The 23,738-nt window shown below is 36.5% G+C and overlaps 2 protein-coding genes across 8 annotated transcripts in view; one reads left to right on the top strand and one right to left on the bottom strand.

Annotated features, from left to right (window-relative positions):
* Nucleotides 1–2,557, top strand: part of slka (STE20-like kinase a) — a 31,792-nt gene extending 29,235 nt beyond the window's left edge. For all 5 annotated transcript variants that reach the window (XM_079437183.1, XM_079437182.1, XM_079437181.1 and 2 more), the window contains one exon: nt 861–2,557. In XM_079437183.1, the coding sequence (XP_079293309.1) occupies nt 861–1,007 (147 nt within the window). In that variant the 3' untranslated portion in view covers nt 1,008–2,557. The remainder of the gene's footprint in view (nt 1–860) is intronic.
* Nucleotides 1,632–23,256, bottom strand: col17a1b (collagen, type XVII, alpha 1b). Of its 3 annotated transcripts, none has more exons than XM_079437178.1 (57): nt 23,006–23,256; nt 21,142–21,202; nt 20,871–20,918; nt 20,572–20,679; nt 20,197–20,424; nt 20,018–20,065; nt 19,881–19,910; nt 18,760–18,807; nt 18,335–18,475; nt 16,463–16,636; nt 16,244–16,315; nt 14,248–14,322; nt 13,323–13,397; nt 13,067–13,219; nt 12,820–12,909; nt 12,615–12,659; nt 12,357–12,518; nt 11,735–11,968; nt 11,557–11,601; nt 11,393–11,419; nt 11,248–11,274; nt 11,098–11,151; nt 10,771–10,866; nt 10,547–10,600; nt 10,316–10,333; nt 10,152–10,205; nt 10,011–10,046; nt 9,871–9,906; nt 9,713–9,775; nt 9,492–9,527; nt 9,299–9,370; nt 9,064–9,090; nt 8,898–8,933; nt 8,689–8,724; nt 8,529–8,609; nt 8,332–8,367; nt 8,142–8,225; nt 7,981–8,058; nt 7,727–7,777; nt 7,584–7,646; nt 7,432–7,491; nt 7,269–7,295; nt 7,094–7,138; nt 6,863–6,940; nt 6,729–6,776; nt 6,356–6,493; nt 6,167–6,274; nt 5,975–6,082; nt 5,769–5,885; nt 5,578–5,682; nt 5,351–5,494; nt 5,123–5,263; nt 4,709–4,894; nt 3,742–3,903; nt 3,558–3,638; nt 3,373–3,453; nt 1,632–3,184 (listed from the first exon to the last, which is right to left on the bottom strand). In XM_079437178.1, exons 2-57 carry the CDS (start codon nt 21,194–21,196, stop codon nt 3,141–3,143), a joined length of 4,569 nt encoding a protein of 1,522 aa, XP_079293304.1. In that variant the 5' UTR covers nt 21,197–21,202; nt 23,006–23,256; the 3' UTR covers nt 1,632–3,140. The 3 variants fall into 3 exon arrangements, with proteins under 3 accessions (XP_079293304.1, XP_079293305.1, XP_079293306.1); XM_079437179.1 differs by having other exon boundaries at nt 23,079–23,219; XM_079437180.1 differs by lacking the exon at nt 16,244–16,315.
* Between the last annotated feature and the right edge of the window lie 482 nt (nt 23,257–23,738).

The raw sequence follows: 23,738 nt of genomic DNA, 5'->3' as shown, positions 1-23,738 counted from the left end.
TTTTTTTTTTTAAGAAGCATTTTTTTAATTTGAACTAGCACCTCATGACTACACCATGTTATGTATGAGAAGCTGCAAAAGACATAGGCGCAAGTGGAATGCAAAAAAAACCATGGTGACATAAATTTTATGTAAATATAATGGGCAATATATTGCGTCACAAATTTAGGTCATGTACATATATTTTGCAATAAGTCAATATATTATTTATTGCGACATGCTTATCTTATTCAGTTCGGCAATGCTTGACGTCACTCCATTCAAAGTAAACGAGAGACGAGTAAACGACGCCCCGTGTGAATGGGACGAGGACATCTTTAAAAATCATCCATGTGACATCAGTAGCTCAACCTTAATTTTATGAAGCATGTGCAGAGACAAAAAATATATTGACTTTATTAAACAATTTCTTCTCTTCCGTGTCAGTCTCAGCCACACGTTCATGAGAGTACCACGATGATGTCACATGGAATATTTTAACTATGTTCTTACTACCTTTCTGGGCCTTGAAGGTGGTAGTTGCGTTGTTGTCTATGCAGGGTCAGAAAGCTCTTGGATTTCATCAAAAATATCTTAATTTGTGTTCCATAGATGAATGAAGGTCTTGTGGGTTTGGAACTACATGAGGATGAATAATTAATGACAGAATTTTCCCTTTTGGGTGAACTATCCCTTTAAGATTTTGTGAAAACTGATACATTTTGTTTTGTTTGTCGTTGTTATTTTTTTCAGATGTTCAAAAGAACAGCATTAACAACATTAAAATATCATTAAAGATTTTAAGAAAATATTAGAATTAGATCACAGTACTATTCTTTATAAGTACACATACTGTATAATTCTCTCCTGCTCTCTCTCAGGCTCTGGAGGAAGAGTTCACACGTAAACTGCAGGAACAGGAAGTCTTCTTTAAGATGAGCGGAGAGTCTGAATGCCTCAATCCCACCACCCAGAGCAGAGTCTCTAAATTCTACCCCATTCCCAGTGTGCACTCCTCCGGCTCTTAATCTTCACTGAGCTTTATCTAAAGTGAGGAAGAGCTGTTCCAGTCAAGAGCCCATTAGCCTTTTAAAGGTATGAGATCAGAATAGTTGCATGGGGTTGAAATGAAATTCCAAAATACCTGAAAGTTGGAATCTAACATTGATGAAGGACAAACCTCATGCATTACCTAGACATGCTTTTTTGCCACATTGAATCCAATGGATTAACACTTTAGTTTTCTGTACGTTGTTTTCTGGTCACGTTAATTTGTGCTTGAGACGTTAGCACAAATGAGCAATTAATACACTCAGGCAATATCATCTTGTCTTTGTGGAATACATGCATGAGACAGCCTTAATGAGGGTCACATGATGCCCATAACAAACAAAACATCACACAGAAAATACCACTTAAATGGTGAGAAGTCACATTTACAAAAGAACACGTGGACTCACTAGTCACTGTTACACTCAATTCTCTAAATGTTCAAGTTGCACAGCTAGTAAATGAAGCTTCAGTGCTGTTATGGTCTTGTAGCAGCTGTTATATGTTGTATTTTTTGAGTAATCCTGTGAATCTGGCCTATTCTGTTTTTAATGTCCAATTTTAAAACAAACTACTCATTTTAACTTTTTCTTTTATTATTTGTCTTATGGTTAAAGTCATTTGCAGTCAAGGAATGTATCCCGTAAGATGACATTGCACACTTTAAAGCAACAAACATATGCAGTAGTGATCTCTTTAGTGCATTATGAAGGAATCGGTGCCCAAATATTTGTATACAATGATGTCATTTCTCATTTGGCAAGTAACTTTGTGGTCCAGAGTACCTGAGTTTATTTTTTTATGAGCAAATTCATTTCACGTTTGAAGAAGAATAGGGCAGTCTTTGCCTTCTTGAATGTTTCCTATGTGGTGTTAAAAAGTTATTTATGGATTTAACTGAAGTTGAACGTTTTTTATTGTTAGTTTATTTTCTGTTTCATCAATAAATAAGGGCAATATGAACTTGCACATGCTAGATGGTTTATCTGAAGTTTAGGTTTTCTTTTTATTAAAGGACACACTTTGATAGATGCAGAGCAGTGTTTAGTCCATTGCAGTCTGCAAAATTGTTTCAGTGGGAAGACATGAACATTTCTCGCTGTTGCGGAGGACTTTTCATCTGATTCAAGCTCTATTTTTGATAACACGTTTTGTGCAAGAAATTACACACCTGTATCTTATCCACAATATGACATGCTGTGCTCATATACTTTTTGCATGCTGAAAGAAATCCCAAATGCTGTAATTTACCAGAGACGTGAACTTTTGAATAGACGATGCATTTTTACAAAGGCTGGTTCTAAAAGTTAGTATTTGCACAAACAGTGCATTACACATCAGGATACTTGTTCAGAGACAGAAAGAAAGGGCCGATATCCCAGTGTCATACTGCTGACCAGTGACCTTAACCTCCTGCAGCACTTTGATGGAATATCTGATGCATTTTTTGAGGTCAATTTATGTATCTAATTGCTTGTGTCCATTCGTATACTGTAATAAAGCTGTAAATAAAACTCATTGTATTTTCTTTGTTTGGTGTTTTTTGTAGCTTAGTATCGAAACCTTTTGGGTAGGAGTAAAATCATACTCCATTCTTTGTTACACATTCAGTGGCTTTTTACTTGTAATAATAACTCGCATTATAGCACATGGTCTGAAAAATCTCAAGTGTTTAAGATCCCTTTTTTAGTGTACCATCCATGTTACTTTAAAAAACAAAATTGTGCATTTGCAATGCAAACATCACCATAGACAAGATTCATACAATACAAAAACAAAAAACACACACACACACAAAAAGGCAATTAGAAAGCCCACTACTGGGTCAAAAGTACATTTTAAGTGCTATATTAAATGTTAGATAATGAAAACTAAGACTGATGTCTTAAACCCACGTTAGTAAAGCTGAAAATTGTTTGAAATGTATGGATTATAATATTGCATGCATTTGGTTATAAAATACTGTGGGAAAAAATAGGACCCAAACTAGCCTCTGAGCTGTGTTACTTCATAAAAAGAGGCTAGTTTATGAATTTATCTTAAAGACATGTATTGTTTCTTTACACCGTCAGTGCATCCACGAAAGTGTGCTGCTGCAAATGTGTGTGCCCTTACACACCATTGTTCCGAATCCATCTACCAGTCTGGAAATCACCTAAAATTCAATATGGAGATACATGTCAGAATGACCGCTGGATCCAGCGCTGCCTTAAAATGCATCATCATTTGATGATTTTTAGATACTGTTTGATGAGATAAAAACCTTGAATATTCTAACCTTTCATGCTAGGATACAGTATATGATGAGAAGCCAAGTATACTATGACTCAGTAGTTTTCTAACCTTTTTCACCCTTTTCTCCCCTTGGTCCCTCTGGTCCTCTTTGTCCCAGAAGGCCGGGTATCCCTGAGCTCCCCGTTTCCCCTGTAGATCACATACAAATCACAGCTCTTCACTTTCATGTTCAAGCAGGCAGCACTTCAGTTCAATTTCTTGACCAGTAGGGCTATATGAATCATGACTGGTACCTTTTTCTCCTTTAGGTCCAGGGTATCCTCTGTCTCCTTTGGGCCCTGACCTGCCAGGAGGCCCTGGGATGGTCCCATATGCTGAAAAGATAAATAATGTTTAGGAATAATGATCCAAGACAAATACGGTGATTAAATATGTAAGTATATGTGATAAAGTATGTGAGTAAAAGCGGATACTAACTTTTAAAGAAGTCCATTAAGTCAGCCGTCACATTCCCATAGGTACCAATCACACGGCTATACCCGGGTGGCCCGGGAGGGCCAGGAGGCCCAGCGGGTCCTTGAATCCTTCCTACTTGTGTTCTCCAATATCCCTCTGTCAGGTCCTGCAGTATACCTTGATCTAAAGGAAACAAGCAAGATGGATTTGCTCATTAGCCCTGTGATGGACTGACCATCTGTCTACAGTGTTTCCCTGACTATGGCCCAAGACACTCAGATTGGCTCTGGTATCTCTGCAGCTGCATAGGATTTTGGAAAAAGTATGGATTTGCTTATTGTTACAGTGCTTTGTACTACTTTTGTCTTTTAGACACAACACTGCCAGATACTCACAGTACAGCAAACCAGAATCATACACACACAATTAGTGGTGGTTTTGTTCCTAAATGAGTCAGTGTTTTTGAACAAATCGTGATTCATGCAATATATAACAGAATGTGACTAGATAGAAAACAATTAACGTAGCTGTTTTGCATAGTAGGCACACAATTAAGAGTAAATTAGTGCATATTTAAAAAATACTTGCCAAATAAATAAAAATTGATTAATTTCATATAAATTCAAATTTTCTACTGTTCTCCATCAATCCCATTAACTCCTCCAATTATGCAATGCCTATAAATAAAAAGTTGAATGTATTAAGTCCAGAATACATTCATACTATATAGAACATACTTTTTTTAACGTGACATTACTTAAAAGAAGCATCTACTTTGAAAGGAGAACAAATTGGTTAAATGAATGATTCAATGGCTCACTCTTAAAGACAGTAACTTGTTAAGGACTAGGAAGAACTATGAAACCAAAGCATACCAAAGACTGCATTGCAAGTGTGGATATTTCTTTCAGGAATCATAAGATTAAGTTAATTTTACTGCTTTATTATGAATATAACTCTGGCGCCTTAGACTTGATACTATACTCACTCTTAATGTAATCAGTGACTTTGAGTGCGACATTGGAGTAGTCCACTGGTTCACTGATCTCAGAGCCATAGCGGTATTGGCTTCTGGCACTGTGATAATTGTGTCCGGCTTCACCACGTTCACCCTTCTGACCAGGCGGTCCGGGAGGCCCCGGGGGACCATGAACGTAGCGCCTCACAGTGTCACCTGAAAAAAAAATATGAGACTAATTATTGATGCGGAAAAACAACCACAAAATGTTTCCAGGAACTGGTCAGACAAATCTAGGACACAGAGAGTTTAAAATAATGCATTTAACTTTGAGAATGTAGAATGGAGTGTGATCACTTGTTAAAATCAGTCAAACGTCCACCAATGTAAAGTTACACTGAGGTGTCAGTTCCCAGAGTAGAGTGTGTGGTGAGTGACACTCACTGTTTAGGTAGTCCTGCAGCTCAACACGGATCTGTTCTCGCGCAGAAGATCCTGAATATGATTCAAGGCCCTTAGTGTCTCCTGGAGGACCCTGGGGTCCTGGTGGGCCAGGTAGGCCAGGAGGTCCCCTAAAACCAGACTCTAAATAACAGCGAATCATATAATGAGTTTTTTGCAAAACTGCAAATGTGCATCAGACAGTACAATGCAACTCATGAGAGGACTCACTCTGTAGGTAGAGCTGGATGTCCTCTAGTTTGTAACCAGAGACTGCGGAGGAGCCTCCTGGGGTGCCAGGCAGACCAGGGGGTCCCTGTATACCTTGAGGACCAGGGGGCCCAGGACGTCCGACGCTTCCACTAAACCCTGACCCTTCAAACACAGTCAAAGTGGAATATTAAGAAAGGAAACCCTTATTTTATAAAACAAAATATTACAAAAACACAAATACATACTCTGAAGCAGAGTGGTTATTTCACTGTAGGAAGCACCTGGCTGGCCAGGCTGCCCAGGTGGGCCGGGAGGACCTGGTTGTCCAGTTCTGACTGTCATCCCCTGCTCTAAAAACACAAATTCACAAATGCCATTAGAAAGGCAGCTTTCAATCTATTGCCGCTTCAAAATAAGATTCAGGTTAAAGACACACCATTCATCATTCTGATGGCATAGTTTGCCACTTCCTGTGCGCTAAAGGTACTAGCACTAATGCCAGGTGAACCTGGTGGTCCTGGAGGGCCAATCGCATAACGTCTCACATCTTCTCCTGAGCACAAGAAAGTCACTGGGTCAATTCTTAGATTCAAGATTCAAAAGACCATTTATACACAAGCGGGTCTGACATGGTTTACTCACTCTGTAAAAGGGAAATGATGTATTCTGCACTTATACTTCCAGGTGGGCCAGGAGGTCCTGGAGGTCCTTGAGGACCTTGGCTAATACTGTTACCGCTAATTCCAGAGCCTGAATCAAAATGTTATATTTTACCACAAATGAAGCAGGATGCACAGACATACATTAAATATTACACAGCAGATCTTAACTTACGCTGAATGTAAGCGATAACCCGAGACGCCACATCCTCTAGAGACACTGAAGGCCCAGGTGGACCAGGTGGCCCCTGAATACCAGACAAATGCTGCCTCATGCTGTCACCTGTGGAACAGATGTCACACATTCATGAGAAAATGACCTTCAGGAGCAGGAGTGTGATCATCAAAATGAACAGGTACTCACTCTGCATATACTCCATGATGTAACGACGATAGTCTGCAGTAGAATGGGATCCACTAGAATGACTTGGAGGACCGGGTGGACCAGGAGGTCCTGGAGGACCAGGCCGCCCTTGGGGCCCGACTGCAACTGCTCCTGATACTGAAGGCAACAAGAAGAGATACAAGGGTTACGATACGGTTTTGCTTTAGGAACCTCATTTGATTATCTAATAATGGTTCTATATTAAAGATTTAGTTCACCCAAAAATTAATAGGATTAGAGAACTTGAAAAAAAAAAAAACTTAATTTGTGTTGAACAAAAGATGAACGATAGTCTTATGGATTTGGAACGAGATGAGGGTTGTAATTTTTGGGTGAACATATTAACATTTACCTCTTGATTCTCCTTGGAATGTTGATGTACCTGGTACTCCAGGATCCCCTGAGAAATTATTTTAAAGATTATTGTAGTGTAGATATTAATGAATGGGAATACAATGTCTCTTCATCATTATTCAAGGTTTTTACCTTTACGTCCATCTCGTCCAGGTGTTCCAGGAGGTCCTGGGGGACCAGGTGGACCTTGAGCCACACCGTACTCAGAGACTATATAGAATAAAAATAAATAATGAATTCTGTATTATTTACTACACTTAAAAACTTATAATCTCTTGACAATAATTTAATGAAAAGCAAATGAAGTATTATAAGGTCAAAATTAAATATAGGGTCATAAACCACACAAAAATGTTAACTTACTAACTCTACCGGGACTCCCTGGAAGGCCAGGTTGACCTGGTTCCCCTAAAAAATGTCACATATGACAAATAAAGCACTATTATAAGACATGGTGATCCAAGTACTTTATGTGTTTTACTGTTTATATCAGTTCTTGTGATCAATATGAAGTGTTGGCTGGAGAATGGAGCCTCACCTTGGTATCCTCTTGGACCTTGGGCACCTGAAATTTATCTGATAATTAGTTAAATATCCTACTTTCTGACATCACATTTTCATAGTGTCTTCACTGGTGATAGGTTGGAATAAAGGTATCAACAAGTAGAATCAATTAAACACAAGTTCTGGGTAAGACTCACCTGTCACTCCTTTAGACCCTGGAGGTCCTGGTGGCCCAGGTGGTCCTGCAAAAAATGTTCCTGTGTAGGCACCATTTGTAAAATTGTGAGACTTAAGAAACCACAACACTCTTAAAATAATGCATAGACCCATAGATATGCTGTAATCGAACCTGAATTAGGCACAAAGTTTCCTGGATCTCCCTTGTCTCCTTTAGGACCAGGTCTGCCATATCCTATGAGACGGTAACAAAAGAGTTTAGAAGAGTATGCCACTACAGGAAAGTATGAAAATAAGCATGAGTGTTCATCTTACCAGGTGCGCCTGCTTCGCCAGGTGGTCCCGGTGGACCTAGTCTAGAATCGCCTAAAGGGAGTAAACAGTGAAAATTGATTAAATGCGTTCAAATATAATCTGCTCTAAAAGTATTAAGTTTATTTTAAAACTATTCTGTCATATATATTGCTAAATAATTTCATAAATATTACATTTCACATTCAAAAGACAATGTATGTGGCAAAAAAATCTGATATTGATCCTTAAACCTTTCATGGATAATGTTATTGTACCTGGACGTCCAGGAGGCCCTGGGGGACCAGGAGGACCAGCTGGTCCAGAAACACCAACATGTGCAGCACCATACTGTCCTAAAAAGGACGCACAAGTGTTAAATTAATGCATTTCTATAAGTTACTAATGTTCAAATTAGATCTTTTAAATAAAGACTCACTTCCTGCTCGCGTTTCAACCACAGTCTCACCAGTGCTAACGGCAATACCCGGTTCTCCTTGATCTCCCTTATCACCTTTAGGACCTGCACAAAAATCAAGGTGGATGGATGGAAGGTCATTTGGATATAATTTTTATTTTACTAATATACAATATTACACAGGAACACCAGATGAAAAATGCAAATTTACCAGGCTGACCAGGAAGTCCAGCAGGGCCAACGGGTCCTAGCGTCACAAGACATACGATAAAATCAAACGATAAATATACTGATGTACCCAAACAGTGCAATTAGTTCAAGTAGGTGTCATTCATTGGACTGTGATTTCACTGATAATCAGGAGATTTTGTAATCTGGGTTTTTTAAGAATAAAGATTATGAACATACCTGAGAGTCCTGAAGATCCAGGTGGGCCAGGAGGACCAGGGCTTCCAGGAGGTCCTGGGATTGCCACTGAGCTAGAACCTGCTGTAAAATGAAAGCTCTCAATGTAAGTTGACTGCGCAGTGAACTGTTAAATGTGTTTTAATACTTTACATAGTCTTACCTGCATTGATAACTCTTCCAGACTCACCAGTCTCACCTGTGAACATTTGAAAATTAATTATTATTTAGACATTCGTAGACTCAGTTGCACACATATGATTCTAATGTCCAATAATACAACAGAATATATTGCTAAAAATGCAAGACTTCGAAAGGCAGCTAAACATTGATCCTATGGTCTATTTTACTAAAACAGCCACCACACAGCACCTTTAGCTCCAGGCTGGCCAGGATTGCCAGGTAGGCCTATGCAAAAAGAAACATGTTGACCATTATATCTTCATACATAGTTGAGATAAACTGTAAAAATCTAAATTGCATAAAAATGTAACACACATTATGCACATAAAAGAATGCAGTTCAAGTGACAGGTTACCTGGAGGTCCTTGAATCCCTTGAGTTCCTGATTTAAAGAGAACAGTAGGAAAAAAAATTAAATCTAACACAATTCACCTATTGTTTCAAACATTTTTAAACTTTAGTAATTTGAATGTGTATAACCACATGGGAAGTGATAGAAACTGTGTTATAACATGCAGATTAAGTTCATTTTCTCAAAATGAGGATCATGTTTATTTTTTATTTATATTAAATGATTCATGTTTTTATACCTGGTTGCCCGGGATCACCGGGTGGTCCAGATGGTCCTCTGATTCCTGGTAAGCCAATTGACCCTGGCTCACCTAGATATGAGCAAAAATGATACAGAATACAGACAGAGATTAAAATAAAGATGCAGATATAGGTACACAATATTTTTTTTTTATTTGGTTTGGAATCATCAAATCTGAAAATGCCTCTCACCTCTTTGGCCCTTTTCACCATCAGATCCTTGAGGCCCTAAAATGAAATGACAAAATTATGTATACTGTATGCATATAGTGCTGATATACAGTATACTGGCAACCTGAATTGGATTCTGGCAATTAGTAATATATATAGCCTATCACATGTTTCTTCTCTCCCTGTTCTAATAATAATAAAGCCAAATTTCAGGTTTGTGTCTGTTCCTACAGATGAATCACCTGCTGATCCTTTAGCTCCTTTCTCACCAGGTGGCCCTTGTTGTCCTGCAGCACCAGGAGCACCTGATGGAGGGTACAGTGATTTAACAGTGAATCAAATATTTGTAAAAATGGCACAAATTAATAAAGTTCTTATGGTTCAGTACAAATATACACACCTGACAATCCACTTTCTCCTCTATCACCATGATCACCTGACACAACACATACACAATTTTACATGAATTCACACATTCACATTGACTATAATTAAGAACTGAATACTGTATGTCAGGCTGACATATAATTAGCTACAAACCTTTAATCCCAGGTGGACCAGCAAGTCCTCTATCACCTGGAAAGAAACATTTTTTATTTTATTTATAAACATTAGGATTTTATTCATATTCGTACTGTAATACTTAGTGAAAACACACCAAGTGTTCATTGTGATACACACCTTTAGCACCGGCAGGGCCAGGTTCACCTCTGAAGCCTTGAGGGCCTTGTTCACCTACACAGAGACATTTATTTATTTTTTACAGATTTAATGCCATTATTTCCGAATACAAAAAATTTACAAAATGCCACTAAAATATTTTTTGTAAAGAAAGAGTTGATTACCATGTAAACCACTAGCACCTGTTGAGCAAACAAACAAAAAGAGAACAAAGATCAAACACATGCTAATATTGCATTACTGCTTAATGGTTATGTAAACATTCATATTTAAGTACATATATTTATGCCAATGTATTTCATTTGCTAATCTCAAATGATTCTTTATAGCTAATTTCACTGAATTTAATTAGTACCAGTATCAGCCTTTATATAAATTGTGTTTTGTGTATTGACCTTTAGGCCCAGGTGAACCAACAAGACCAGGAGAGCCAGGAGGACCAGGAATACCTGAAGAAAAAACAGATGCACAGACACATTGTAAATGAGATCAAAACAGCAGTTTTCTTCTTAAATTTATGTTGTGTATGAGAACCCTAAATTGTAATGAATGAAATACTAAAACATAAATGCTAGGATCATGTTTAAGAGCCATATTCTCAAATCATGCAGTATCTTACCCCTTTCACCCTTCTCTCCGGCTCCTGGCTCTCCACGGGGTCCAGGCTGACCATCTCTTCCTCTGAAACCTGGTGGTCCTTCTGGACCATGTTCACCTGTCATACACATTTTAAAGTTTTGATAAGGCAACATCTGGAAAAGGTTAATTCTTTTTTCAAAAAAAGTAAGAGCATGAACAAGACTGAGTCAAGTGTTCGCAGGAGAGATGTATCTTGAATGTAGGTAGGGACTACTGTTAATTTACTTTAATTTAATTTTAAACACAGAATTAATGATGGTGAATGGTTTTCTCACTAAATAAAAGTGTTGCATAATGTTTCGGGTACCTGCACTTCCTTTTTGTCCTTCTCTTCCTGGATGTCCTGGCATTCCTGGTGGACCTTTTGATGCACATCCAAAAACAATGAAATCTGTTAAGACTTCATTCTGCACAACTGTTAAGATTAGCTCTACACAGGATCAAACATTATTCTTACCTGGCAGGCCTGGAAAACCATTATCTCCTGAAAAACAGTTTAAATTGTTTAAGTTTTCATGTTTAAGACTGTAAGCATATCAATATAAACATATAGTTCAACTAATTCACAGATTTTTCACTGCCAGTTTTAAAACTGTACAAACCCTTTGTTCCTGGAGATCCAGTGTCACCTAAAAGTGGTGAAAAGAGCAAATGTGTGATTGATGTAGTGATGGAAAAGCAGGTTACTGACTATTAAATCTCCATAGAATGTACAAATATAGTTTTCTGTACTGAAAGTTCAGTAAAAACTAAATCTCTGGTGTACCTTTAGGCCCTGGAAGTCCTGAAGAAGCTGAAGAAGCAAGGAAGGCTAGATACACAAAACATTTTTTATTAAATGTATTATTATTTGTATTAAACATATGTATAAATGCGTGACATTTTATAAACAATGTACATGTTTAGGTGCATGTGTTGTTTGTGTGTCTGAGCAGAACATGTACCTTTCATGGCTTCAGACTGCAGCTCTGCTCTCAGTATTTGCTGTACATTTCTCTGCAGTACAGGACTGTCTGAATAAACTGCAGAATCCAGTGAATTAACATATGCCGCTTTACTTCCAGCTTCTTTATATAGGCCGATGTCATCAGCGGACAGACGACTCGTGTGGGCTGTCATGGAGGAGGATATTCCCTCAAGAGCGCTGACACGAGACTTTAGTTTCTTTACCTCCTCAGCTTCAAGGAAAAGAGATTTGCCACAGATTAGATATATCTAAGTTAGGTAGAAATCCTATTCTTGAGTAGAACTCAAACAGAAATCCTCTAAATACACATTGATACATAAGATTATTCCCTTCTCCCAAGTTAAACCAAATCCAAAGAGGTAAGAATGAATTTTTGCTTGCAATTTTTAAAATAACTTTCCAGTTCTCTTTGAATACAATTTTACATTTGATTGAAATTATTTGGTGAATCATAATTTGCCTCACATTTTGAAAATCTCTGCTGTACAGTTTTAAATTGAAGCTACAGTCTGTTTCAAATGACTTATTAGCAATAATTGTACCCCAAGTGAAATAGTGAATAAACGAATCAAGTCTTTTATTAAAATGACTAGACTTACATAAAGCAATGAGTCCAAACAGAAGGCCGAGGAGCAGCAGGAGACTGAGCAAAAACCCCAGAAGCCACTTCCACCAGGAACAGCAGTTTGGCCCACATCCACAAAGACCCCCTCCAGAATTGCAGCCATCTTCATCATCAACAACCTTAGCTTTATGAATCTCTGACAGGACACACACAGCAAGAGTTCTGTCAAGTAAGTCTCAGTTTTATACAGTATGACTGTATGTACTATTTATTTTTAAATAAAAGGTTTTACCTGCATATGTAGCTTTATCTTTTGTTGACACTGATGTAGACCCATCTTTGGAGAGGTAAAAAAATGTTTTGTGATGTCAACAGATATTTTTTATATTTCTTTGAGACAAGCAGTCACATCTATTAACCTAATATCCCTCAAGATGAAAAAATGTAAAAAAACAAAAAAAAAAAAACACCAAGATACATGAAAATTAGGTCCTTACAATGTGTGCCAGAGCTCGACTTTACAGGAGCACTTTCAGAATAGCTGGTCATCATAGTTTCCTTCTTTACTGAAACATCTGAATACGACCCTTTAAAGCAAAGATTGTGTGCATTCAGTTAATCCGAATGTAGCGTTAGTATAGTTAATAACATTAATCATGTTATATTCCGAATCGCTTTAATTCAAACACCACAAATAATTCCCCTTTGTAACATCAAATACAACATTTAGTGTCCTGTGTTTACCTGCTGTCCCATTAGGGGTGCTGTTTGTAAACTGCTTGCCACTGTCTTTGGTCAGGATAAATTCTTCGGTTTCTCTTTTCACTGGAATATTCTCTTTCTCCAGCATCAGGCATCTCTTTGACACATTCTCATTAAGGGTCCTTGTACCAGTTCCTAAATATGACACAAAATCGTCCTGTTTATCAAGCTACACTGAATGCATCTTAGAGAACTACAGTAGCCATAAATCTTTTTCCTGTGTGAGTATAACAAACACCTGAAGTGGAGACACCTGTACTGACAGCAAGAGTACTGTTGGGACTTGAGGAATAATTCTTCTGCACTCCATATCCTAAAAATACACACAAAAAAATAAACAAAGATGTTTGAATGTCAAGTATCTCTGTTCATCAAGCAACAATGACTTTCTATTTATAGAACTAACGATAGTTCTGATTTCTACAACATTTTCACTGTCCCAAACAGATAAAGGCAAGGATAAATTAAATTGGTGATCAAAAGTGTCAGTAAATCTATCATAGTTTCGACAAAAATATTAAGCAGCACAACTGTTTTCAACACTGATAATCATAAGATATCAATCATCAGAAGAAATGCTTATTGAGCAGCAAATCAGCACATTAGAATGATTTCTAAAGGATCATGTGACACTGAGCATTGCTGTCATATGATTTTAATACATTTTAAAATATAATAGATTAGAAAATAGTTACCTTATATTAAATTGTGCAGTAATATTATTCAACAATATTACAGTTTTACTGTATTTTGATCAAATAAATGCAGCCTTGGTGAGCATAAGAAACTTCTTTCAAAACCGTACCAACCCCTAACTTATGAAAAGTAGTGTATTTATATAATATTGTAAAATTTTGGATTGTTTGTATTTTTTTGAAAGCACTTTTGTTGCAAAACAATGAAATACAGTGAAAACTCATACTGATTTGTTGATCACTTTCATTCCATCCTAACTGCTGCCTCTAAGCCTCTATTTATGCAATTTCAACAAAACCTAATTTATGTTAACCACATACCGTAGTAACATATATAAACAGCAGAACACTGTTTACTTCTTTTACAATTCAGCACTGGGCGACAGAACAAGTGACGATTCTACCAACTGTCCTAAAACTCTCTCTCATTGACCCCAGGCCATTTACAGATGTAAACATAACACACACCTGCAGTGGAGACGCCTGTGCCAACACCAAGAGTGCTGCTGGGACTTGTCAAATAATTCTTCTGCACTCCATATCCTAAAACATAAACAAATGAACATGCTTACAAGGAATGTTATTAATTTGTCATTTGTCAAAGCAATGTCATCACAATTAGTGTTGTCACGATACTGGAATTTCTAACTTCGATACGATACCTTCGATACCTAAAATATCGATATTCGATAGCATTTTCGATACCACAGTGAAAAAAACTGCCACAATATTAAGGGGGTAATTTTTTTAATTTAAAGATAAAAGTAACAAGTCGAGAACATGCGGTATATTTTACATGAACAAAAAAATGTCTTGAGGTACTGCATTTGTTGATTTATTTATTAATCGTTTATTAATCTTATTTAAATGTTAATTGAAACTAACGTTTACTAATACATGTACTAATTAAAATCCAAAGTTCTATTTGTTGATATTCTCATTTGCTTCATAACCAAAATATTTCCAGATATAGGGCCCTATGAAATCCGTTTTATTTTTCCCCAAATTCAGTTTTATTTTTTTCTACATTAAATTTTTTCCATTTTAATTTTTCTGGATTCCGTTTTTTTCCGTTTGAATTTTTCTGGACTCTTTTTTTTTTTTTAATGGTCAAATTAAATGCTATTAATCTAAAAGCATGTCTAATTCATTAAAATCATGAAAATTATACAATTTAACATTTAATTTATTAAAAGTGTAACAAAAATGGCACGTTTAGGGCCGTATGAAATGTTTTATTTTTTTCTCACCTTATGTTTTATTGTTACCAAATTCTGTGTTTTAGCATGTCTATTATTTGAATGCTTACTTACTTTACTTTTGTCATTTAGCAGACGCTTTTGTCCAAAGTGACTTACAAATAAGAAAAAGTAACTAAAACTAAAAGTTACAACTCTATGCATACAAACAATTTTTATTTATTCTTACAGTAGCCTTATGAAATGTGTTTTCCCCCTCAGAAATTCTGTGTTGTGTATTTAAATTTTACTGGATATCAGATGAAGGCATAAAACAATTTTAATTAATTTATATTTGAATTAATGAAAATTAAACATTTACATTTTTGGCAAATGAAGGGGATTTACTATTAAAATTAAAATATTTTGTGATTATTTCTTTAAAAAAAATTAACAGTAGTAGTATTATGTATATTCTACTAAATAATAGTAATATAGCCTATTTCTGGCACACGGTCTTTAATAAGTTAAACCGAACTTTTATTTTGACGGGTTGCCGTGAATACTTCTAAAGTTCTGTGTGTGTATGATATGATGCTAGTTTTACTCAAATTAAATGGTAAAATGCTCGTAAAGTGCCTTTCAGATCAGTTCTGGAGATATTGTTGATGTATTTATGTCCTCATTGAGACGGCAGAAGCTGAAATCACCGCGAGCGCCACATTAGTAAACACAACCGCACGTGCAGCACATTCACACAGAGACGCGCAGAACATGCAGGATTCATATTTAAATCGACTTTTGCAGCTTAATATTTACAGATACTAGTCCATATCGCGATTTAATTTAAGTGTAATGACTTACTTTTGATTAATTCATCCAAACTTTGACAAATCCCGTGACATTCCACGTTAAACTGTAAATTCCGTTTTTATGACTGGATTCCGTGCGCGTTCTCTGCATCGTGGAGATCATAGATCCCTACAGATAGCGCTCCTGCTGTGTTCTTTAACAACCAGAGCAGTCATCTTTCTATTCACTTCACTTTTGCTATTTAACCAGAGCGAAGGAGACGAGTGCGGTCACGTGTGGTGCTTGTCCACGCGCCTTTGGAGAGAAGTGAAAGTGACAGCTCGGCTAGTATCGGTGTATCGATACTTCGGGAAATTAATATTGGTATTAATATTGGTACCGTTCAGATATTTCAGTATCGATATTTATCGAAATATCGATATTTTTGACAACACTAATCACAATTATTTAATATTATATGCCTCAGAGGATACCTGAGTGTGTGTTAACTCCACTGGAAGTCAGAACTCCACTTGCAGGAGCTAAATTGTTGTGGAAGCCATACACTGTAATTCAAGAAAAAAACATTTAGCTAATATATGCCTTCAACTTGTATCAGTAATTTTATAAATATAGTGTGATATTTGTGATGACTTGATAAATTCTCTTTATTATCAGGTCAGCTTAGTAAATCAGTGCTCAACTGTGCAGACCTGACAAGGAGGATGGTGATGTGCTGTTAACAAGAGCAGCTCCTGTTGACATGTTGTTGGTGTTGCTGTGGAAGCCGTAAGCAGTACCAGTGGAGACTGTAGAGGGCAGTGTGGAGCTGTTCCATGTGTATGAGGCCAGGTCAGCATCAAGGATAGTGGTGTCATATTGCTCGGCTGAGAAAAATGAAAAGAAGGCTTAACGCCTTGGAATTGAACACAAGATCTCCATGCACGGATGAACTGGGGAATTTGGACTTTTTTGGTGCATCAAAATAAATGGGCTCTGCACACCATGGTTGTGGTGGTAGTAGTAGGTGTGTGTGCGTGTGCATGTTTATGTGGTTTATGAGGACACAAATTTGTATAATGACATGGATATGACAGAGGTATTACAATATGAAGGTGGTTTATGAGGACACTGCCTATGTCCCCGTAATTCAAAAGGCTTAAAAAACATACTAAATGGTGTTTTTTTGAAAATCTAAAAATGCACAAAGTCTCCTGTGAGGGCTAAGTTTAGGTGTAGGGTTGGTGTAGGGCAGTAGCACACACAGTTTGTTCAGTATAAAAAACATTACGCCTATGGAGAGTCCCCATAAACCACAAAAACCAACGAGTGTTTGTGTGTGTGTGTGTGTCTGTCTGTCTGTCTGTGTCCGTCCGTCCGTCCGTTGAGAGGGCATTTTAAAATTCATCTTAACCTTGACCATTATTCATTAAGTAATTTTTCACCATGTCCTGTATCGCTGCGTTCTCTAAAAGTAATTTCAACTAAATTAAATATCTCATCTTGTTTAATTTATTTGACAAATAATTGTGTATTGTAGTGTCAGGGGCATCATGCACTCATTATTTTTGAGGGGGCATGAGTGAAGGGGGGGGGGGGGGGGGGGCTCTCATGCTTGTCATGTGACACACAGTAGCCACTATACCACTGTATAACTGATAGGCCCCTGAAGGCTTATGTCCTACTGAAAACAACAACAACAAAAAAACAATAAAACCATCACAGAAAATTTTAATGGTTTCCACTACAAATACCATTTCAAACATTACAAACCATCAACTTTTAACCATTAAAAAATGGTTTTCTGTAGTGTGTTTTGGGACATATTCCATTAGGATTTATTGGTTTTAACAAGCCACCAATAGAAGGCAACCAATTATCAATAGAGACAAACGGGGTCCTTTACAGTTTCCAGTAAAACCAATACAAGTCCCATTATAACCAGTAAAACCATTACTAATTTTTTAATGGTGTCTATTGGGGGTTTTTTTCAGCAGGGGTTTTATATTTATTTATTTATTTTATTCGATATATCCCTAAAATATATCATGAAATATCTTGATTCTCGAATATGTGTAAGTAAATGCATTTTGCACCTTTATAGATTGTTATTTGGTCTATAATGGGCGATAGGCAAAGTAGCACTGTAATCTATTAACTATGCATAAAAGCCCGTCTTTTTTTCTTAAGTAGCCTCCCAGATATGGATGTCATGCCATAAAATACTTGTAATACGACTGACTTTGTATTTAATGTGAATTTAATAAAAACACTGTAAGTTAATTAGCCTATAACACTTTCACTGTAGAAAAAGACAGCAAAGAACGTTTACATTATCAAAGAACATGAGTTCAAGCACTCTCAAAAACTGCTGTTTACACTGTGAAATTAATATCTTACTTACATTCATACATCTTCACTTTGTTGTTTCTGATGAGAGAATTAAGGTTAGTCAGAGAATTCAGTCAGCCAGCGCGCGCAGTGTTTGCTGTGATATGATTCCAAATTTAGAGGGGCCAAATAAGCTTTACTAATAACGCATGATCTGTCAACGGCCTGAGCTCTTCTAATACAGCTTTCCATACCTTGCTTGGTGGAGATCTTGGTGTCTAAGGTGCTGGCCTTGCGAGGTATAGGGAGAGGGGAGGAGGAGGGAGATCGTGTGGGGCTGACGCTGGCCGATCGTGATCCCTTTAGCAGCTTCTTCACATCGTCCAGCTCTGTCCCTGTAGCAGCAGCACTGTATTAGTCGTGTCTAAACGTGCCTTCATACTACTGTCCGCTGTGGCGTTCAACAACATAATATAGCTTTTCCTTGAGCCTCTGAGAAGAAAAAAACTATAGCTGCTACATTTGTTTAGCCTACTTGTTTCCTCAAGTTTTAATGGGGCTCTTTAAATATTTCTCAACATATTAGTTTCATTCATTTTTTTTAATTGAATTATATTATTAAATTATTTATGTGATTTCTAAGACAACTGAATTAGAAAGAAATAGAGGGATAACATACATCTAGTGGAGGGGGATGCACTTTGTAGCCTGGTCCTGATTTCCGTCTCTAAAACAGAAACACAGATAGACAAATAACTAATAATTATCTCCACTTTATTTCAAAACCAACACATACATTTAACACGTATATTTAAATAGCCTATGTAACTGATCAATAGTGTCCAAGAACCAGTGTTGAGGAGCGCGTTTACATGCGCGTTCTCAAGCCGAAAACGCACGTGGTCATGTAAACGCAATAACCCGTTTTCTTTTATCGGAGTAAGGTCATAAACGGCTTAAGCATAAATCGGTCGTAACAGGTAGTTTTTTGCCTCTTACTCCGATTTCGCGCGGCATGTAAACGCAATAACCCGTTTTCTGTCGGCTTATTGAAGTGCGCATGCGTGATGTGTGACAGGAACGCACCGTTAGTGCAGATTTAACGTCTCGCAGTAAAGAAAGAATGAAATATATCACAAAAGCAGACTTTTCCATGACTCAGAAAATGATAAAAATGTGTTCTCATCTCGTGCAGCAGAAGTAGAAGTGGTTCAGTCACAATGCTGCATCAGGGCCGGCGCCAAGTGGGGGCACTCGCGGTCCGTGCCCCGCCAAACGAGTTACTGTGCGCCCCCACTTTCCATCCTCTTTCCTCCTTGCTGAACGCGATCGATTTTGAAAGCGAAAGTACCGATAAAACAGCGCACATAAGACAGCGATTGCACGCTTTAGCGAGTGTCAGCAAACACGCGATCATAGATTGCACGCAAATTATTTTATTAATTACTAGAAAAAAAAAAACTTGTGAAATAATACAAAATAGGAACACAGCTATGTAAGAAACAACTTTCCGTGATGAGCTCTCTGTTATGCAGCGCTGCAATAAACAATGGTATTTTTTAAAGAAATATTCGACAGCTGAATGCTTCGAGTTAAGATGAAGAATCAAGTAGCCTAGTTGTGACCGTTTTCAGCCAATCAGAAACACTCCGAGTGTTCGGGTTTACTGACATGTCTTATGTGGGGAGGGGGTGCTTTTTCAAAGTAGTAAAAAAGTTCAGTATCATTGTACAGTAAAGATGATTATCCCATGCGAAGTAATTTATATATTATTTGCATTAGTATAAATAATAATCTCACCCCTGCTTTGACTCCTTCCTCTAGTTGAACCTGGAAACAGAGCAATTGAAACAAAAGCTATTTCTTTTAAACAAAATATTTATTTTCTCCATCATATAAAACTACATTAATCATTTTTATTTGGCTGAGTGTCTTACCATAGTCCTTTCTTTTTAGTTCTGGAGATGAACTGTCACTTGAACTTCCTGTTGAAGTAAAAAAGATAAAAATAAATTACATGCTAGTGTAATTATGAAGGACTGAATAAAAATGCAAAAAAATATATATATATTTTATTTATTATTTATTTATTTAAGGTGTCTTAGCTGTGACTAACCATCATAACGACGTGAATGAGTAGTTTTGCTTTTCCTCTCCACAAACAAAGGGGAGTCTTGTGTTCTTCTCATGCCATCAGTGGAGATGGATCTCACTCTCGACCCTTTTCCCGATCCAGAGACACTCTCGAAAACTCCAGAGACACCACCTGTCTTCCTGCTCACATTTGTTTCCTCTACCAGATATTCCCCTGATCCAAAGCCTAACCCACCTGCACTCACACCCACTGAGACACAGAAGCAGGGACAATTTTAGCCATTTACAGATATATGAGCTATATTAAACATAGAGTATTCATATAAATACTGTATCAGAGTAAAACCTGAAATAATTTATTGTGTAGCTCTTCAAAAATAATATTTGATTGTCTTACAGGATGAGAAAAAAGGACTGCTGTTGTTTTGAGTCAAAATGTTCTTCTCCAGGCCAGGAGACCCAGAAGTGCTTGACATGCCCTTGTTGGCGGATGCACTGAAGCCTCCTGGGGGTTAAAACACAGTAAGTTACAGCAATGTCCACTTTGACATACTAAAAAAAAGATGCTCAAGTTACAGCCACAGTATGAGTTTTCCCATGATGCACACATTCAGCAGAGAAGGCTTTGAAAATGAATAAATCAGACAGTGAGAACAGGTACAACTGTACATGGGAGGGTGAACGGGGGTAACTTACGTGGAGGTAAAGATGTAATTCTAGTAGAGATTGTTGTTTCCGTGATGCCTGTTTTCATAAAACATGTCTTATAAATGTGAACAGTTCTTGCTTTGAAATTCAAAAACAGCTGACTAAAACATTCCCACTTCATCAATAAAATAATCGCGCTTCTCAGCAACATTACAGAACCACTAGGTGGCACAGTCTTCACAATGAAAAGATCTTCACAAAAGATGTTGGTTCAAGTTCGCAGCAAATTGATAAACTCGAGCGAATTAAACACCCTTACCTCTCTCTCCTGAACTTCCTCCTGAATAGTTTCTTTGCTGTCTTAAATCATCCATTCCATGCTAAATAAATGTAGCAAAACAATTACAAATCATTAAAATTAAGCAGAATCATTCTACATCTAAACATACTGAAAGATATAGGCTATTATATTGATAGAGCATTAAGCTGCATGAGAAGAGCTGCAATACATATTATGCATATTATACAGAAACGTTTCTAATCTTATACTTTATTTGTGATATATCCGTGTATGAAATAACACAGTAAATTGTTTTTACAAGATGATGTGTTTTTCTGTCTTTGTCCTTCACAACAACAAGTTTTCACAAGAAATGTGAACTGCATGCACACTGATAAAAGGATTTCTTCGCTTTCAGGTTCTACTCAGATTTCAAGGTATGGATGTTATAGAATTGCAGACTATTCCACATCAAAAAAGTAATTATAAATGACACATACCCATATTTATATATTTATTTATACTTATATATATATATATATATATATTTTTTTTTTTTTTTTTTTTATATATATATACACCCATATTTTTTTATTTTAGTATCCCTTTTTATTTCTCCTCTTTTCTACTACTTGTTTCACTTCTGTTTCAGTTTTTATAACCATTTCTTACTATGTGGAAGTAAGTTGTTGTTTTTAGCATGTGTGTTTGGTGGTGTTATTTCTTAGGATTACTTATAAACTATACTGTCGTGATTTGTATTTGCTATCTATTTTAATTTTAGTCAAATAATGTCTGAATTTATTATGTCTGTATAGGTCTTTTATTAAGTTTTAGTTTTATTTAATTTGAGTTATTTTAATACTTCAACAAACTAAATGGAAATTAAATTATATATATATATATATATATATATTGAATTTATAAATGTGTATGTATATATATGTATGTGTGTGTGGTTGTACATATACATATATATAGTTGTTGCTTTTTTTGTGTTTGGCTTAGTGTTATGTTAGAATCATTATTATATTCTTATGCCTTTTGTTCTTTAATATTTTGAATTGCTTTTAGCTTTATTTAATTTTCTTTTCATTTAAATGTTAAGTTTTGAAAATTTGTTGTATGCATTTGTCATTTTTATTTAATTTCTTTATTTTTAAAATGTGTATAGTATTTAAAAAGTTTTAGCTTTTAGTTTTGGATCTGTTTTTATTTGTTTTAATACTACAATTGATTGCTTCTGTTGTCCTCATTTGTAAGTCGCTTTGGATAAAAGTGTCTGATAAATGACTAAATAATAATAATTTAACATTTATAAAAAATAATGCCTAAGGGGCGATTATTTGCTCCAACAAAAGACTAGCAAGTACAACTGCACCCCACCCTCCTCACATCTTCAATTTCAAATGCAAGACCAGCTACTGTTTCCCTGTAAACCACATGAAGAAGCTAAACACAGTGAATGGTCGCCCACAGACAAATAATGCCTTTATTTGCTAATGGTGATTGTCCGTGCAGGGCTTTTCAGCCGGGACTTCAGAATCAGTTCCGATTTTAACCCAACTTTTTTCCCACATCTACTGTGAATTTTAGAATACAACTAATAAACATTAAAAACGTTTCATAACTTATATCATAAAGGTGTTTTAGTTGCTACTGTTTCAGTCTGGTGAATTTGGTGCATCCCCGCACAGAAACAAAGAAAAGTATTTCAGAAGAGCAACAGGCTGATAGAACCATATAAAAGCAATAATTATGAATAAATAACAAGAAATAAATATTAATATAGTCTAACTGAAGCACAAATGTAGGCTACTGCAAATAATTTATAGTTGCTCTTTTTTTGTGTAAGAAAAAAGGATAAAAGTTTGAAAGCAAAATCATTAATCAAATGTTTTACCTCTGATCCCTGAGAATCTGAAGAGAAAGGGATTTTAGATAAAGTCCACTTAAGAGTTGCCTGTGAACTTCACCTGTGCAGTATGAATGTTGTTAACTGACTTCTGCTGTTTTCTTTCTGGTTTTCTCTCTTCTTTGATCGGCAAGTCTCCACAGGACTCCACAGGGTAGGATTTTATACCGAGCCACTCCCCTGTCTTTTGGCAGGTACACAGACAGACCTTTAAAGAAGACAATGCCCTCAAGAATCACAGTTTTATCCTTTATGTTCCAGCAAACTAAAGCTTTAGGACATGTTCAGGTGAACACAGGTGTGGCTGGATGCGTTATCTGTGCGTCAGTAACTTCGCCGAAACTGACACATGTGCAGAAAAAAAGTTTAATCTACTGTTGGCATAGCAGCAAAAACATGGCAGAAAATGCATTTTGTTCAGCTTGAAGCAATTTATCTAAAATATTTTAAAATATATTTTTTAAGCCATTGTAAAATAAAGTTCCATGTATGAAGTTAGGTCATAAAGACTTGATGCTTCGTCTCGAACGGCTCATGCTTCGTCTCTTATTAAAATGCACAACAGAGGTGCTTTATGAGCAACATACATTGCATTCAAGATATACATTCTCAGGAAAAAAGGTACATATTACTTTAACAGTAAATATTAGTACCTAAAGTGTACCTATTAGTTACTTTTGAAAGGATACCACCCCATTTGATAAGCTCATACATTTTCTGG

Source organism: Barbus barbus, assembly GCF_936440315.1.
Source record: "Barbus barbus genome assembly, chromosome: 16".
NCBI lineage: Eukaryota > Metazoa > Chordata > Actinopteri > Cypriniformes > Cyprinidae > Barbus > Barbus barbus.
This window is presented reverse-complemented; position numbering and strand designations above follow the sequence as displayed.